At 37.1% G+C, this 17048-nt stretch overlaps 2 protein-coding genes across 4 annotated transcripts; both read left to right on the top strand.

The window, feature by feature from the left end:
* Positions 1–9684, top strand: LOC141899514 (tRNA (34-2'-O)-methyltransferase regulator WDR6-like). Of its 3 annotated transcripts, XM_074785877.1 has the most exons (19): positions 1–128; positions 313–411; positions 613–740; positions 976–1082; positions 1501–1642; positions 1978–2178; positions 2956–3066; positions 3276–3392; positions 3744–3978; positions 4055–4167; positions 4315–4509; positions 4809–4961; positions 5044–5118; positions 5492–5671; positions 6519–7039; positions 7634–8028; positions 8413–8562; positions 8858–8946; positions 9487–9684. In XM_074785877.1, exons 1-19 carry the CDS (start codon positions 47–49, stop codon positions 9628–9630), a joined length of 3237 nt encoding a protein of 1078 aa, XP_074641978.1. In that variant the 5' UTR covers positions 1–46; the 3' UTR covers positions 9631–9684. The 3 variants fall into 3 exon arrangements, with proteins under 3 accessions (XP_074641978.1, XP_074641979.1, XP_074641980.1); XM_074785878.1 differs by lacking the exons at positions 8858–8946; positions 9487–9684 and having other exon boundaries at positions 8415–8558; XM_074785879.1 differs by lacking the exons at positions 8858–8946; positions 9487–9684 and having other exon boundaries at positions 8402–8556.
* A 606-nt stretch (positions 9685–10290) lies between these two features.
* Positions 10291–17019, top strand: LOC141899029 (matrilin-1-like). Its single transcript, XM_074785181.1, has 12 exons — positions 10291–10509; positions 11003–11557; positions 12148–12186; positions 12587–12722; positions 12836–12927; positions 13342–13400; positions 13986–14157; positions 14578–14610; positions 15475–16035; positions 16200–16238; positions 16555–16690; positions 16773–17019. Exons 1-12 carry the CDS (start codon positions 10413–10415, stop codon positions 16870–16872), a joined length of 2019 nt encoding a protein of 672 aa, XP_074641282.1. The 5' UTR covers positions 10291–10412; the 3' UTR covers positions 16873–17019.
* The last annotated feature ends 29 nt before the right edge of the window (positions 17020–17048 follow it).

Raw genomic sequence — 17048 nt, 5'->3', positions numbered from 1 at the left:
TGTACATTCACAGATTTTCATTGATGAATCCCAGTAAATTTTTCGAATGGATACAATAGCAATCAACGTAAAGCCGATTATTGGACCTATTACTGCTCTAGAATTTGTTGATAGCTATATTTTGGTCGGTGAGTACTATAGCAAGTTGTTTTTGAGCGTGTTGTGATTGAAAGTTTAACATTTTTGTAGTTTTTTTTAACCAAAAACCAACCCTCTGCTCAACAAAGTTCGCTTGAACATGTCAAGCCCAAGGATATCAAAAAATGAATTAAATTGCTTCTTCAATTTCAAGGAATATGCTTTTCTACATAGGCTGTGGACCAAATGTTCAACTGTTTGATTGCCGAAACTATTCAAAAATTGCATGTTTCAAAGCCTTGCCTGGACGCAATGTACATGGTTTAAAAAAAGGTATCGAGAAAATATAAAATGTTGATATTTAGATGATTGAAATTCTGATCTATTCTGTGACGTAAGACACCATCTTACTCGGTATTGTCGTATAAGGATAAAATTTATTCTGTTTTGATGTTAGTATTAGGCTACCTCTTAATTTCATACACCAGGTGATGCGAGATCTAATATCCATTTTTCAATATCTCATCTACACAGGCAAAGATGCTGTTTGTGTCTATGGTCAGAAAGCAAGTCGTATTGTACGTTTGAGTGGCGTTGGGATAATTCCATTATGTGCGCTGAAATCATTTTCCGACTGGATACATGATGTTTGCTGGCTCAAAGTAAGTGTACCTTTAGAATATTTCTTAAAAGGCTACAAGGGATCATCCTTTGAACGGTATAGGCAAAGAAATTCATGGTATCCTTGGCGGCAACGAGTATCTTGATTGATGGTTCCTATTTGCCCTCACTCCTTAATTGGGAAAATGAAACTGAGAACCTACCATACTTATAATGCAATGAGTGGCCAAAGCTTGAATGTTAGCTAAAACCTTTCAAATTCTTATTGCTTTTAAGGGAGATGAAGAAATTGCGGTCGCTTTGAGTCATAACAGAGTTTTGCTCTGGTGCTGGAACACAGGTGTGATTAATGCCGAAGTGCAATGTGAAGAAACTTGTATTTTGTATCCTTGAGTTTTGTGAAGAATTGATTCCATGTTGTAAAAGATGATATGTATATTAAGAGAACCTTCGAAGTGCACTAATGCAAATTATTCGGAACCAAAAGGAATTCATTCTTTGGGAATGAAAATTGTTATAGTAAAAATGTCTGGAGATTTGATCTAATGATGGAAAGTTTGACTAGGCCTATGTAGACTTTAATATTTGCTGCGATGAGCATTTGTTCATCAAATATCAACTACCCCCGCTGAATTAAAATGAATGAATTTTATATCTTCATAGTTGAAACAAGGTATGCATTCATTTCCACTTGTAGAAGTGTTCGAACCAAAATGATGAGTGCTGGTATTCGAAATGATTGATTCTTATTATAATCACTTATGAATTGTTGATAGACCTTAATTCTTCAAATGCATGTAGATATTGTGCAAAGTTCATAGGTGATGAATGGGCAAATCTTGTTCTAGCTGCCGGGACAGTGTTCAATCAGATTGTACTGTGGAAACCAAAAACCGAGGGCGATGGTGAAGTGAAACCATTTGCAAGACTGACTAGCCATAAAGTAAGATTTTGATTAAAGCTTTAAAGAGCTTTAAGTTGTGTAAAATAAAGTATAGTACTTTGGTTTTGGCAGAGGTTGCACTGCAGACCTTCACTGCCATATGCCTTTCAGTAGACAGTAAAACTTATTCTCTTTTTCCACCGGATGGACTTCTGTCTGGTCCTAGTTCCACAGTTGTGAGTTGCAGTTGATATCAGCAATTTTTAATCATTGAACTTAATAATTTCTCTCAATTCTGAACTGTCGGGCCTGGTTTGTGGCTATGTTTCGAGTAAGTCACAGTATGTTAAGAGAAATCATAATCATAATGACTCGTACATGAACTTCATATTCAGGGAGTGATATTTTCGATTTGTTATCATGAAGAAAAAAACTTACTGGCCTCAGTATCCGACGATAGAGGTATTTGTTTGTGGCAGCTGCAAGGTGAAAGTTGGGAGCAATCACAGTTTACGTTACTGCATACATTGTTTGGTCACACAGCGCGGGTTTGGGATGTGAAACTTCTGGCATTATGTTTTGTTAGCATCGGAGAGGTTTGTATTTCATTTTTGCTTAATTTTGATACCGGTTGTGGCGATTCAAGATTTTAAAACGCATCCTGGATATGTATTAATATACTGAGGGAGACTATTTTGATTGTATGGAAGCAATAAAGGGCCTTGAGATATCGTGTTCCAACTTGACAAGTCGCCATATTAATGTCGACATACCGCGATATATCGCTTTTAGTTGACACGAATATGTCAATAAATCGTGACGTTTTGACGACATATTTCGTTTTCTCGACCACTTTCCTCGAGACAAGTCGACATATTCATGACGACTTGAAACTCAGTCGTCATATCACTGGTGTCCTCATCTTACATTTAGACATGTCTTCAAATGACGGCTTGTCCTGTGAAAAATGGGCAAAAAAGCGAAATTTGTCGTGAAAATGTCATGATATGTCGACATATCCATGTCGACTTGACGCGATATATCGACATAAATATTGCGAGTTGTCGAGTTTGAACATGACAACTCGAGGCCCTTTATCGCTTCCGTATGATTGGGATCATTTTTAACAAAATTAGATCTGGTCCATGAAAACTCTGGATTGAGAATCATAATTTACCAGCACATTCACATATAGGTGACAGTATGTACCGTTCAGATCAAAATCTAGATTAATTCTGTGTGATTTTAGTAGTATGTATAGTCACTAGCATCCATTGGATCTCATGCAGATTAGTGATCAAAGTAATATGAGGTCCTCTATATAGAGGCTTTTTCTTGTTATTTACTCATAATTTCTATTTCATTGTTCTCAGGATGCAACTTGCTGTGTTTGGGACTATGCTGGCAATGTATTGCGCAAATTCAAAGGTCATCAAGGTAAAAGCATATGGAGTCTAGCCGTAAGCGAAGATGAGAATTACATTGTAAGTAAATCACATCTATGAAAATGGAATATGATATTTATGAAATATGAAGAATGTGCTTTTTTACTGCTTTGTGAATATTTATTAGGACCTATTAATTCCCATATAGTCGAAATTACTTCATTATCCAAGAGTTTAACAAAATAGAGTTGATTTAACCGTCAAGTGTGGTACTGTATATTAGTAATTTAGGGATTTTTTATTTCTAGGCAACCGGTGGAGGCGATAGTAGTCTTCGACTGTGGAATTTATGCAACTCATCGCCGCTGAATATAGAACATCATTCATCGGTCATCAATTATATTCCTACAATCAATGAAAAACAGGTATTAAGACAGGAAAATAACTTCTTTTGCATTCTTTGGAAATTTAGTTGGTAATGGAAACCAGTTCGATACAAAAAACAGGGTCCTTTCAAATTTATGTTATCTTAAAAACTCCTTTGAAATGGAAAATACTTGTAAAAGGGTTAAAGTAATAGGGATATGAAAGTGATGCAGAAATCTTCTGCGAAATTTGAAATTTTTTCCTGGAAAATTCCTTGTACCCAGGAATGACTGATCTGTAGGGACTCTGCAGTAGATCAGATGTTTACACATGTTATTGTAACATGCTGGGTACGTGATAGATGTATGTAATCTATTCACCATTTCAATTTTATTTTGATGTACACGTAGGTTGATGATTTTCCGAGAAGTGTTTGTTTCTGGGATGACGACACGCTGTTGGTGATGACTAACAACGGATGTCTTTACCGAAGTGACAGCAGTTCTCAAATAGCAGATTATAATGCGTCTGAATTGCTGTTTACTGATGGAGCTTACCGATCGTACAGTATACTTTCGAAATCACCAACTGAGCAGTACATCGTCATCGCAAACCTAACTGGACAAATCAAATTCATTTTCAAAGGTCTGCTTATTGCTTGAACGATTTTAATGATCGATCACGTGTAAAATGTTTATTAAGTTTTTCTATTCATTTGCAGATCCCGAAGGAAAGCTTTGCATGCAAGAAGAAAATGTATTCAACGGAAAGACCTTTGGACTGTGTTGGTGTGATGCTGAAAACATGTTACTTACTGGTCCTTATGGACATTTGGTGAATAAGATCTAATCATCCTATTTTTTGTTGCATCTGGGACATTCTGCCACATTTTTTTCATGAATCATACATTTTCAGTTTATTTTACATTCATCAACATGGAAAAGTATATCTGACTTACTCTTGTTAATGTACTACTTACAGGTTGTAATTTCTGTTGTTTTAAACACAGATGGTAATTCTCTAGAGACCGTGCAGATAGCTGATTTCAAACTACCCCATGCGAAACAGCCCTGGGTTTCAGCTAGCACATTGTTACCAGACTGTGATCTGCTGATTTGTGGTGATAGAAACGGTACAATACACGTCTACCAATTGTCCGATTCTACTAATAATAAGGTGAACATTGGTTGAAGGGTAACTTGCTCAAAAATCATAGTATTCGATGATCAATTTATCCATTGCAAATTTGAGTTCCAGGTACAAAAAAAAAATCAAGAATTTTTACCGCTACCTTAGAATCAAATATCATTATTCAGTCAGATCAATCATACCTTATATGAAATTCCATTGTGTCCGGGAGATATATGGGGTATAATGCAAATCTATAGGGAATTTCATCAATTCATATGTTCAGCAGTACAATAATGTAAAATGCCTGTCACGTCTCATGTTGATGAACTCTCCTTTTGTTCAAGGATCCGATTCAAAGTTTTCATCGCCTACACGGTAAAGCTGGTGTCACCAGTTTATGTTACCACGAAGGTTACGTATACAGCACCGGTCGAGATGGTTGTTACAGAAAGTATGAAATCATCGAGCAAAAATTGAATCTCCTCAGTTCGAACAAGGTTTGTGTTCGGGCATAGATATCTTTTCTCATCCACCTACCCATTGTGTACCTTCAAGACATTTCTCTTCGTGAATTTTCAGGTTCATAAAGGATTCGATTGGATTGACAAAATACTATTTACAAGCGATGATTCTATCATCTTAGGCTTTCATACGGTATGTGATCTAATTCCACACATAGATAACACAATAGCATTTTAGCTTGCACGGCATTTATGCAATGATGCCTATGACCTTAACTTCCATTCTAAAATTTTTGATTCTCTGGCTTGCAAGAAACCCTTAGTTTCATACTGTCTGTCTGTGTGTTTGTCTGTCTTTCATCTACCAGTACTTAACAAGTCAAAATTCAAATAATTGTCTTGATAAGATTTAGCTATTGCCCCTAGATACAACATGTCCAAAATGCAATGGGAACTGATGCATGATAATTTCAGAGTTCATGCCTGAGCTTGTAAACCGTTGTTGCCTATGGCTTGTTGCATCTAAAATCAGTATTGTGTTTTAATCAAATATTATTGTGTTACAGTCAAATTTTGTTGTATGGAGTTTGAACAGCAATCAACGATTGGTCGAAATCAACTGCGGTGGTGGACACCGAACGTGGGATTTTCATTTGGCTGAAGATCGAGGCATATTTGTTTATGTAAAAACAGGAGAGGTCGTTTACTCGCAACAGAAAATTGATAGAACTCACAAAGTCATTGTGGTATGTACGAGACAAATCACCACTGAGCGTGAATGAATCATAATCCATCAATTGATAATTGGATCAATCAATTTACTCTCTCCATCAATCAAATACTTACTCATTCAATTAGCTGATCAATTTATTTCCCTATCAAGTATTTTGCAATCAAATACATAATCAATCAATCTAAACCAAATTCATTTCTCAATCTCAGGTACTTAATCAATCACTCGGTAATTCAATCTATTATCGATTCGATAAATCAAGTGGCTCATCAATACGGGTTATAGGCCTAACGTTCGTTACCGGAAGTAGGTATCAGTTTTCGCGTCAGCCAACTACCGGTACATTTCAATGAAAATCCGTCGGTTCAAGTTTCCAGTAAGCATTTTCTCAAAAAATTGGGAAATCTTGGAAAAGGTGAGTGCGTGTATAGTTTTTGAAAAAATGCTGACTCGAAACTTGAACCGACAGATTTTCATTGAAATGTAGTTGGTTGACGCGAAAACGGTCACCTACTTCCGGTAACGAACATTAGGCCTATAACCCGTATTAATGATGGGTCTTCAGTCGATTAAAGCTTTATATCATGTATTGTTTTTGTATCCCAATGTTAAAGCGGGAGCTGGTGGCCTTGAAAATACCCATCTACCTACAAATTCTTTCGACTACCAGTGGCGCCAGTCACACATCTGTGAAGCGATGCGGCCTTCTCTCCCAGTCGCAACTGACTTACGCTGTTCTTGTGACAAGTTGCAACCAATAACGTTGCAAATAGACTTGTGCTTGCTTTTATATCTATCATATTTAACATTGAGACCAACATAACGCTATGTTCATCGTTAATACAGTTTTCTAATTTCAGCCTGCGTTACACGGCCGGGAACTGACGAACATCAAGTTCATACACAGTTTAAACGATAGTACCGACATATTCGTCACATCCGGTGAAGGAACGAGCGTTAACCTGATATCGATATCGTCTGCTTCAAACGAAGCTCTGTCAGTAATATCCGGACTCCAAGGCCATATATCTAGCGTAAAGGCTATTTCGATACTGCGATCGAAGCTCGTCGAAGACTCAAACGCGGTGTTGATATTTACCGGAGGCGGTCGCGCTCAGATGAAATGCTGGCGACTTCGATTCGATAACGACGATTCTCGCGGCGACAACGGACGGCCGCGGTTTGTTTGTCAACATCTCACGTCACATATGCTGTGCTATAAGGGGTTGAAAAGACGTAAACCATGGAAAACGAATGAATATGATTCTAGTCCCGAAACTCGTTACGTCGCTATGACAATACTTTCAGCGGCGGAAATAAACGCGGACCGTCCGCGTAGTGAATATCTTGTCGGAGCAGCCTGTTCTGATGGGCTAGTCAGGTAAGTTATGTTCTATGTAGATAAGGTTATATGATGCCCAATAGAAATGGCGCATTGCTTTCACTTGTCCATGACGGCCTGATGCCCTCGCATCAAAAATCCAACACCTGGGTCAGTTGCACATTCATGGCTTAGACTTAAGACTAGTCTAAGACCAACTTAGTCCTATAGCCAATCTAACAACTTAAGACCGGTCTTAAGATTTAAGACCACTTTTGGACCTAAGCCACGACTGTGCAACTAGCCCCAGGCCTGTCTTGCACCTCAATAAGGCATGTGCTTTGATAAGCTTACTGTGAAACCTCCAGTGTTTGCTGTTGATAGTCATAGCGGTTTAAAAGTGTTGTTTAGTAGCCAGGGTCAGTACCGAATAAAGGTAAGATAACACGTGGACATGATAAACGGCTGATGTTTCGGTTGACATCAAACCTGATTTCCGTGGCCCTAATTGCTTGAAATGAATGAAATGAATGGTTAGCGATGTGAGGGACTCGGGCCGTAATGGCCTTTGTGTTCATCTTTGTTTCCATCATATCGGTCTCATATATATGCTGTTTACGTTTGTGTCAAGATGAACTATTTTATATTTTGTAGGATATTTGTATTCAACGAAATCGCTAAAAAGCTCGTTCAAATCGGCGTATCTCCATTCCACGAACATTGCGTGTTGTGTATGATGCACTACACGGTCAAAATCGCCGATCAACAATACGCGCTGTTGGTATCTGCGGCGACGGACGGACGAGTGGCTTTCTGGAACGTGATGTCAATTATGGACAATATTGGAAACGATTGGCATTCGTCTTCCGCTAGTGATAATTTAGATAGAATCGTCATCAGAGCGGGCGACAACAATCAACTGACACCGACACCGATATATCGTCAGGATCAGCAACCGCAAATTCATGATTTAGATAATCGATGTTTCGTCGGATCGGTAAAAACGCATCAATCCGGCGTTAATTCACTCGATATTAAACAATTATCAGGTAAATGAAACAGATATTTGAGCATTTTACTGTATATTGTTCTAACATCATGTTTTCAATGAAATTTGATCAAAATCTTGCTTCTCGAAACGGGAGCCTGAGTCGTTTGAGTAACAAATACAGTTAAGTCAGCCTTACTTGGTAGCACTGGAACTATAAATATTTCACTGACTAGACTGGATGCTGAGTTGAGAATCAGAAATAGAAGGATTTTCCAAACACATATTAGTAAAATTTACTGAGTAAAGAGTGGTTTTCTGAGTTCATTGGTACCAAGTATAGAGGAATCTACTGTACTTACTTTGTAAATGAAATGTATCAACATCTGGCCTTAAGTAATGTACATTCTTCCTTGCATAGTTGAAAATCTTAGCATTGTTTCAGAGAGCGAGATGATTTTGGTGTCTGGAGGGGATGACAATGCATTGGTTGTAACACATTTAACTGTTAGTACCGGTACCTCCAAGGCATTGCTGTCAATCAGGACTGATTGGCAAACAATTGAACCTTCAGCCCATGCTGCGCAAATAACAGGTATGTAAGCTAAACAACCATCAAAAAGACCCCACATCAATCTAATGAAAATCTGAGCAAGAATTCAGGGTTTCCTTTGATTATGCAGTTGAACCTCGTTAATACGGTTCTGTTATAGACAAAACCCGTTCATTACGATGATTTCCAGCATGTTGTAGCTTAGATATTCATATCAATCAAGATTTGGATAATATGAAACCCGTTTATTACGAGAATTTCACTTTTGCCCACAAACGGGGTTTCACTATGTGCTCATAACATAAGACTCTCTAAAGGTTCTTTTAACTTATTGCAGGTTTGAAAATAATCGATGATTACATCATCACAACGTCGATCGACCAACGACTGATCATTTGGAAAATGCCTGGACACCATCTAGAAAAAGTATGTATTAACTACATGGGTGTTTATTCATCATGTCCCAAAAACTTGAAGGTTGCAAAGATATTCCCTTCGTAAAGCTATAGCTTCTTACTCCGATATCATAGAATGATGAATGGCAGTGGAATGCAGTCCCCGCATTCAACTATACGATAATTCGTGTGGCTTCCATAAGCTTAATAATAACAGCAACCAGGACTGGTTCCACAGTTTCTGCAAAAAAATCTGACTCAACAGTTAAAAATAAAATGAGATATGGATAACGTATATTTGTACTCGGATTCAAATATCTAAGTATCAGTAAGCAAAGATGTGAAGCCAGGAAAAAAAAAACGAAACATTGCCCCCTTGCATGCACTACAATAAAGATAATACTGAACAATGAAAACAAAGAAGTATATTAGTCGAAAAAAGCATTGAAAATGAACGTCTAGTTGAACTTAACCAATGGTTGTTAACTGACCCTGCATGTCATGGTGTCAAAACAGAATTCATTTCAGTTCAACAGTTCTCAAATAATGTATACATCAATTACATTTACAGCCTAAGTTTGTGTGCTGTAGATTTGTGGATGTAGCTGATATCTCTGCTATGGATGTATGGAGGAAAAACGATAGCGTAATCAATGTTGCGCTGAGTGGCGTCGGTTTACAAATCATAGAAATACTTTTGCCGAATCAGTCCTGACATAATACGATATGATGGATTAACTTCGCAAATAAAACGATTTTTTAGAAAAAATAGTTTTGATGTCTGGTTTGTTATTTCAATAGGATCGGCTTATCGAATTCATGTCTCAAGTGTTCGGTGAAAAAAGGAAGCAGTTTTGACTTAGGCAAAAAATGGATACCTTGTTTCTCATTCATGCTGAGCTTAAAAGTTGACCTTGCTTGCCTTTTAGAATCATGATCAGGCTAACCATAACAGACCTGGCCGCTATGGAAATTAACTGATTACAAATTTTATTGCAGTTTACAAAAGTGCCCGGCCCATGAGGAGAAACGAGGTATGATTTTTTGGCCTAATTCTATGGATAAAACAGCTGTTTTTCCAAAATTGATTAGATTTGCTTCAAAAAATGTCAAAAAAATCTATTGTGGTTGGTCCTAGATAAAATCTGAAAATTTCAGAAAACATACGTACTATCATAGGTTTATGCACTTATCAAAACATTATGTTTACATAACTAAAAATGCTCTCGAAAAGGCTTTTGAAAAATATCATACATCGTATTCGTATATACCTTAAAAAATATATGAAAACATTAAGATAAAGTTGATCATTTACCTTATCTGTTTGACTGCGCACAAAAATATGAAAATTGATAAAATGTCTATGTTATGATTGGCGAGGTTTTTAAAATCTTTGAAATAGTGTTTTTCATATACATGTAGATTTAAAGTTTGAAACATCGAAATCGAACGTTCTGCGTAAATCACTGAGCAGAGGTTGAAGTTATTGGAGTTAAGATGTTACCAAGACTTTTAATTTATGTATTCGCAGTAATCTTTGAGGTTGCTTATTTAGGAGGGGCTCCTCTTGATAAAAAAGAAATGTCGTTAAAAAGTGAGTATTTGATTCAATGTTTTCAGCGGTTAGCCAGGTGGGTATAGAGTCATGTTTTTCAGCTGAAATTGATGGGAGAGATTCTAGTGTTTCTCAGAAATTATGAATCTAACTTAACCGAACCATCTATTAAACTGCATGTCTGGTAGATTGTAAGAAATTGTTTTTTCCTGGTAGTGTCAAATGACACTTTTGAAAATCGGAACCCAGGTGGAAAGTTTTTAGTTTTACTTCTAGTTTCTAACTGGAGCTATAACTGGATCTAATCGTGTAAGCTAATTGAGAGAGGGACTAGTTCACGGATGAATAGCTCCTGTATATATCACCGAGTTGACGTGAAGTTAATTTCAAAATCAATTGAACAATTTTTAAAACATTTTCAAGGGGAATTTTGAAGTTGCTAGAATCAATAATCCCTGGACCCCTAGTTATTCTATTATATTCATAGCAAAAAGCAGGCCCATACAATTCATTTGAAACGCAAATTGTTCAGTTTCAGATTGCGGGGATAAAGCCGATATTATGTTCATTCTTGATGCTTCCAGTAGTGTGGGCAGCCGTAATTTCTGGAAGGTGAAATCATTCTTACGCTATTACGCTTCCAGTTTGGAGATTGGTAAAGATCACGTACACGTCGGAGCAATTCGTTTCAGTAGAATGCCGAAAATCGAATTCGGCCTGACCGATCACCTCGATAAGAAATCTCTTTTAGCGGCAGTCGATGGCCTCGAATATGGAAGAGGGGGTACGACAGCCACAGACAAAGCGATCAGACTAGCTAGGAAATCTGCCATTGGTTATCGTCCTGGTTCGCCGAGTATTTTGATACTTATAACAGATGGACAATCGAACCGTCCTCACCTCACTTACGAAGAAGCAGAGGCTGCGAAAAAGAGTGGCATGATTTTCTTCACAGTCGGAGTCGGTTCACAAGTGAATCAGGAAGAATTAGAAAAAATTGCAATGAGTTTAGAATTTGTATTTCACGTCTCTGATTACAGTTCTCTTGACGCTATCCTCAGCAAAGTAGCCCGTAAGACTTGTGAAAGTAAGTTTTTTTCTTATTTTCTTGGAGTTTCCGCTTTACTCAAAGTTTATAGTATAGATTCTTCACCACCACGTTCACCTTCCCAGAGGCTTGTTGACCAGTGGGGCACCACAGGGAATCTTGAAACTAACTTCCTCCATTCCACTCTGTCTTCAGTCATGCGTATCAAGGTGTTCCAATTCGCCAGTCCATTACATGATATTAGCTTCCCATCTTTTTCTTTGTTTTACTCTCCGTCTCCCACCTCGTACTGGTCCCTGTAGGATAGTCTTGGCCAATCCAGATGAGCTTGTAACGCGAACAATCCACTTTAGTTTGCGTCTTTTAACAAAGTTTTGGAGGTCTTAATACGGCCCAATGCTTACCCTGCTGCTTGGAATATTGTCTACTGGTCGACTAATGTCCGCTTGAATATTTTGTCTACTGATGATTTGCCTTTTTGAGTTTACAGTAGTTTCTACTTCTCTGAGTTTGGAGAAGCTGTCGTTGTACTGGTTGTTTGGGGACATCTAGTACCATTAGATCGCTAATTATTGTAGATAAGTCATTTTAATCTTTTGCACGTGTAAATAACCAATTTACTTTTGCAGTTTTGAAATACAGTAAAGACAATCCAGTTGAATATAAAGGTAATCTATCAATCTATCGTCAGATATTTTGGATAAAATATTTTCTATACACACGCTTGAATGGGAACCCTTGTTGGGTTATGGGAAAAAAACTAGATTTGGAAATAAAATGATTTACTGAATGTATTCTACAGTAGACTCCTCCACCATGTAATCTATTGGAACCATATGGTGAGTTAGACAATCAAAATCTAATTGCTATTCTATTGCAATGGTTCTAGGATTTGTGTTCGACTTGAAATGATAAGAGTTAAGAAGAGTCCCTCCTGAAATGATATACAAGTGATTCATGCCTTTCGTTGGCTCTATTCGATACGAAATGCGGCAAGATTTGAGTTTGGAAAATAACCACTTGACAATAGTGAATAAAACTGATTGTAGTATGTTTGGGACTTTTTAGCGCGTTGTAAATATGTGAGTAAAAGTCGACCTTCGTATGTGTACGAATTGATGCAAGGCACCTCTTGGCATGACGGATGCAAGTGGACTTGTAAATGTATTGATGCATTGCGTAATGGGATTAGCTGCCAGGAAAGGTGAAAATTGATCAATTTTCAAATACATTTTTACATTGATACAATATATTTGCAGGTTTGATTTCATTAACGATATTATTGTAAAATGTATGTGTGGCTGTTTTTTCTTTTAGATGTAAAAAGTGGAATGTTAAGGCGGCCGATTTGCCCAGCAACTGTAAAATGATCACAATTCCTGGACGTTGCGCCTGCAAGGAATTGAGATGTTCCTAAAAGCATTATTTATATGTGTCTGGAATGGGACGAGAGAATATTCAACAAAACTCTATACGTACACTTTGCAAATTTAAAATAAGACCAAGTGACAGTTGTGCAGTACATAAGAAATACTTTAATACTTTATGCAGTCAATACCCATCATTATGTTGGTTCACTTTCTTTCCAGGATACAGGGGCAGATTTTTAGATTGATATGAATTTAATCCAGGGGCACAGGGTTAACTTGTTCCATCTGTGTAGGGTTCACTAAGATATTTTTGACATAGTCTTATTGAATATAAATATGTGCTTCTGTGATATATGCAATATGTGCAGAATTACAAAATATGAGACTGTTACCCATATATAAACATATAATTCATCCGTAAAAATGTTATCTTTATCTTTATGTCGATTTAAGTCGTCAATACCTATAGATTAACATGTGCCAGTCATACACAGGCCTATACTGTTAGTACTGTTAGTACCACCGTACTATTTTATAGGCTTTATTTTGCTAGCGTTGATTATAGTTTAAAGAACATAAAATGATATCAAAAGATGATCAACTTCCAAATAATCGATACATGTGTATGTAATCATGTTCACTCAATAAATCTAAGCCTATTGAAAAATCAATCCTTAAAAAACAGTTATATGGGCAGCTATGTTGTTCATTGATTGGATGGACCGTCACATTTTTATTTTAGATCACTGCCCTTGAGTTGTCTAGAATACGAAATCGGCGTTTAGTTTCAGGAATCCTTTTTTGACAGTTTGGGATCAGTCCACCAATCTGACAGACTGGTATGTACAAAGTTTTATTAGACTCTGTTTATTGATTAAACAAAGCCCTGCCCCTGCCCAGTACACACAAGAGGGTAATTTCAAATATACTTATCTCAATCTGAGCATTTAATGTCAATAAAATTAAGCAAATGCAAATACTGAGCTGTATTTTATCTGTCGGTAACTTATCTTTGGGTGGTGAAAAAGTAGGTAGATTTTTCTACTATCATTATAGTTACTTTGAGTTATCTTACGATCATAGTGGTTCACGTATAATATAAGACTGGACGTTCAAAAATACATTCCTACGTGAAAGAAATCAAAGGAGCGCAAATTGCAAAAATGATATTCAGATTTGCGATAATTGCAGCGCTTCTCGGAGCCGCTGTTTTACACGCGGGGCCTCTTGATAAAAGGGCGTTATTGGAAATGGAAAAAATCACTAAAAGTAAGTATTTTTTCATGCGGGTATATCATTTTTCAAAGATTGTTTGTTCATTTTGATTTAGTGTGTAGGTTTAAGTTAAAACAGATTGTCATAGTCGAATTATCATTGCTGATAGTTGCTCGTGACAATCTTTTCCATACCAGTATCTATCAATGGCTTGTATGATTTCAATCTAGCGGTAATCGAATAATTTAATTTTTTTCGGAAAGTAAGCTCAGAGATACCAATTTGTGGTTACGAACTTACATTTTAAAAAGGATGGCAGCTTTAAGACCCTTTGTTTCTTTCACAGTAGTTCTCTTCAATATATTTTTTTCTGGATTTAGAAAACTTAATTGTACATGACTGAGTATCCCTAGATAATGACAATTTTATGATTCGAACGAAGTGCATCTTGTTCTAATATAAGTTTACTTTTAGGAGCTGGTTATTCCGTTGAAAGCGTTGAAAGCAGCAAGTGTTCCTAACTATATACGTGTCTTGTATATTCAGCTTGCTTTGCTCTGAAAATCGTATTTCTGCTTTCAAATACATGTAGAAACTTCTTAGATAGTGCTATATTTTCTGATCTTTCCTTAAAGTATAACCAATGTGTAAGTGACTCTATCTCTGTTGTAACTTTCATACTTTAGCTTGACATGATCTATTTCAAGTCTTCTTGTATACACAGTCTGTAGTGCATTTCATGTACCATTTATCATATATATTAAGTATGTGCCGGTATACATAAATTGATATGTAGATTTTTTTTAGATATCCCCACACTTACTAAGTCAAACCAACTTATCCGAAGAAGTTGATTCAGATACAGTATGTTGCCAACGTGTGATTCACGAAGTTGGGACCCTAATACACAAATAAAAGTTAATGCAACTTCGATCAGACTCAAGACAATTGAACTACGTATTACAAGGATATTAAATTACTTTGAATATATTTAAAAATGAATTGGCTTCAGGGTATACTTTTTACTTGTCAAGACCCAAAAGGGCAGTTTGAGTCAGTCAAAAAATGCAATGCACCAATTATCTTTGTTGAAAAAATGAAAAAGGACACTCAAAATTGGATGCATCCAAACTCACAGTTGTATTAGAAACATAAAACAAGGATTACATATGCTAGATTAAACTGCAGCTAATGAATTTAAGGGATTCATCTGAAATTTATTATAACGAGAATTCAATATGTGTTTTCGATTGAAGCATGAACTCTCCATGATTGAACCAAGCAATTTAACTGATATGCCGAAATGCTTAAAATCAAATTTTCCGAAATGGACCGAATTTATCTGATTGATCTTTTTCCATCAATTTCCAGAATGCGGAGACGAGGCCGATATCATGTTCGCCCTCGATGCGTCCAGCAGCGTGGGCCGACGGAACTTCGAGAAAATCAAATCGTTCGTACATCATTTCGCGTCGAATTTCGACGTCAGCGAAGAACACATACACGTCGGAGCGATTCGCTTCAGTCGGTCGCCGGAGATGGAATTCAGCCTGACCGACCATCTCAAAAAGAAACCGTTACTAGAAGCAGTCGATAAACTCACGTACGGCCACGGGGGTACGACTGCCACGGGAGCGGCGATCAAACTAGCCAGGGAGTCGTTGTTCAATAAACTGGCTGGTTTTCGCCCGAGCGCGGCGGAGATTTTGATCCTGATCACCGATGGACAGTCTAACCGTCCGCACGATACCTACCAAGAAACCGAAGCCGCGAAAGAACGAGGCGTGATCTTCTTCACGGTCGGCGTTGGTTCGGAAGTGAACCAGGAAGAATTGGAAACGATCGCGTCGAGTTTAGAATTTGTATTTCATGTGTCTGATTACAGTTCTCTCGACACCATCCTCGGCGAATTAGCAAAGAAAACTTGTGAAGGTAATTCTAGTATTTGTTTGTGTCATAATATGACACTTGTACAAATACTATAAGAATTAAGATATTTTTGTTTATCAGTTCGGTTGAGCGCGGTTAGGATTCGTCCGCGTATATTACACCGTAGTAATTGATAACTTGATAAGTTGAACTTGTTTTTCTTTCAGTTTTGAGATACAGCAAAGATAACCCAGTAGAATATAAAGGTATGGCGAGTCGAATCATCTGGGTACATTAAACCACAAAACTTGGTAGATACCTAGTATCAGTACAAGATAAATACAGTAGACTCCACTCAAGTCGGACCTTTTGGAGCCCTAAAACTGTGTCCGACTTGAGTGATATCTGAGTTGGATATTACGTACGTATTTCGTAAATAGTGTCAAAAAAATATTTCAACTAACATCAACAAACGACAACAGCGGAGTCTACTGTACCACTTTTCATTACAACTCGGACTTCCAAATCGTAGCTAATTATGTTGTCAAATATTTTTCTAATGTTCTCATTTCAATTAAATAGCGCGCTGCAAATACGCAAACAAATATAGATCAGCGGGAATGCGAGAATTCATGCAAGGAGCCACCTGGCATGATGGATGCAAGTTGACTTGTAAATGTAACGACGCATTGCGCAATGGAATAAGCTGTAAAGAAAGGTATGAGCTCATCGTCGGAACTGCAGGCCCTTTTCATAGACCAGTTAAAACTTCCATTCAAAAAACTATATAATGTTTTTAGATGCCCGCAATGGAGAATTGTACCTGGTGAGATACCTAGCAACTGCCAATTGATAACAAAACCTGGGGATTGCGGCTGCAAGGAAATTAAATGTACATAATAATCCTTAATGATAATTTATCTAAAAGCAGTGATTTTAACCCAGAACATGTGTAATACTTTTCCATATAAATTAATTGTAATATCCTTCGATACATTTATCAGTTACTGATTGAATCTTCGTCTATGCACCATTTGAATGAATAAATCAAGTAATGTATTGTTAAAACTTTTTTC

The sequence above is a fragment of the Tubulanus polymorphus genome, chromosome 2 (assembly GCF_964204645.1).
Source record: "Tubulanus polymorphus chromosome 2, tnTubPoly1.2, whole genome shotgun sequence".
In the NCBI taxonomy this organism is placed as follows: Eukaryota; Metazoa; Nemertea; class Palaeonemertea; order Tubulaniformes; family Tubulanidae; genus Tubulanus; species Tubulanus polymorphus.
This window is presented reverse-complemented; position numbering and strand designations above follow the sequence as displayed.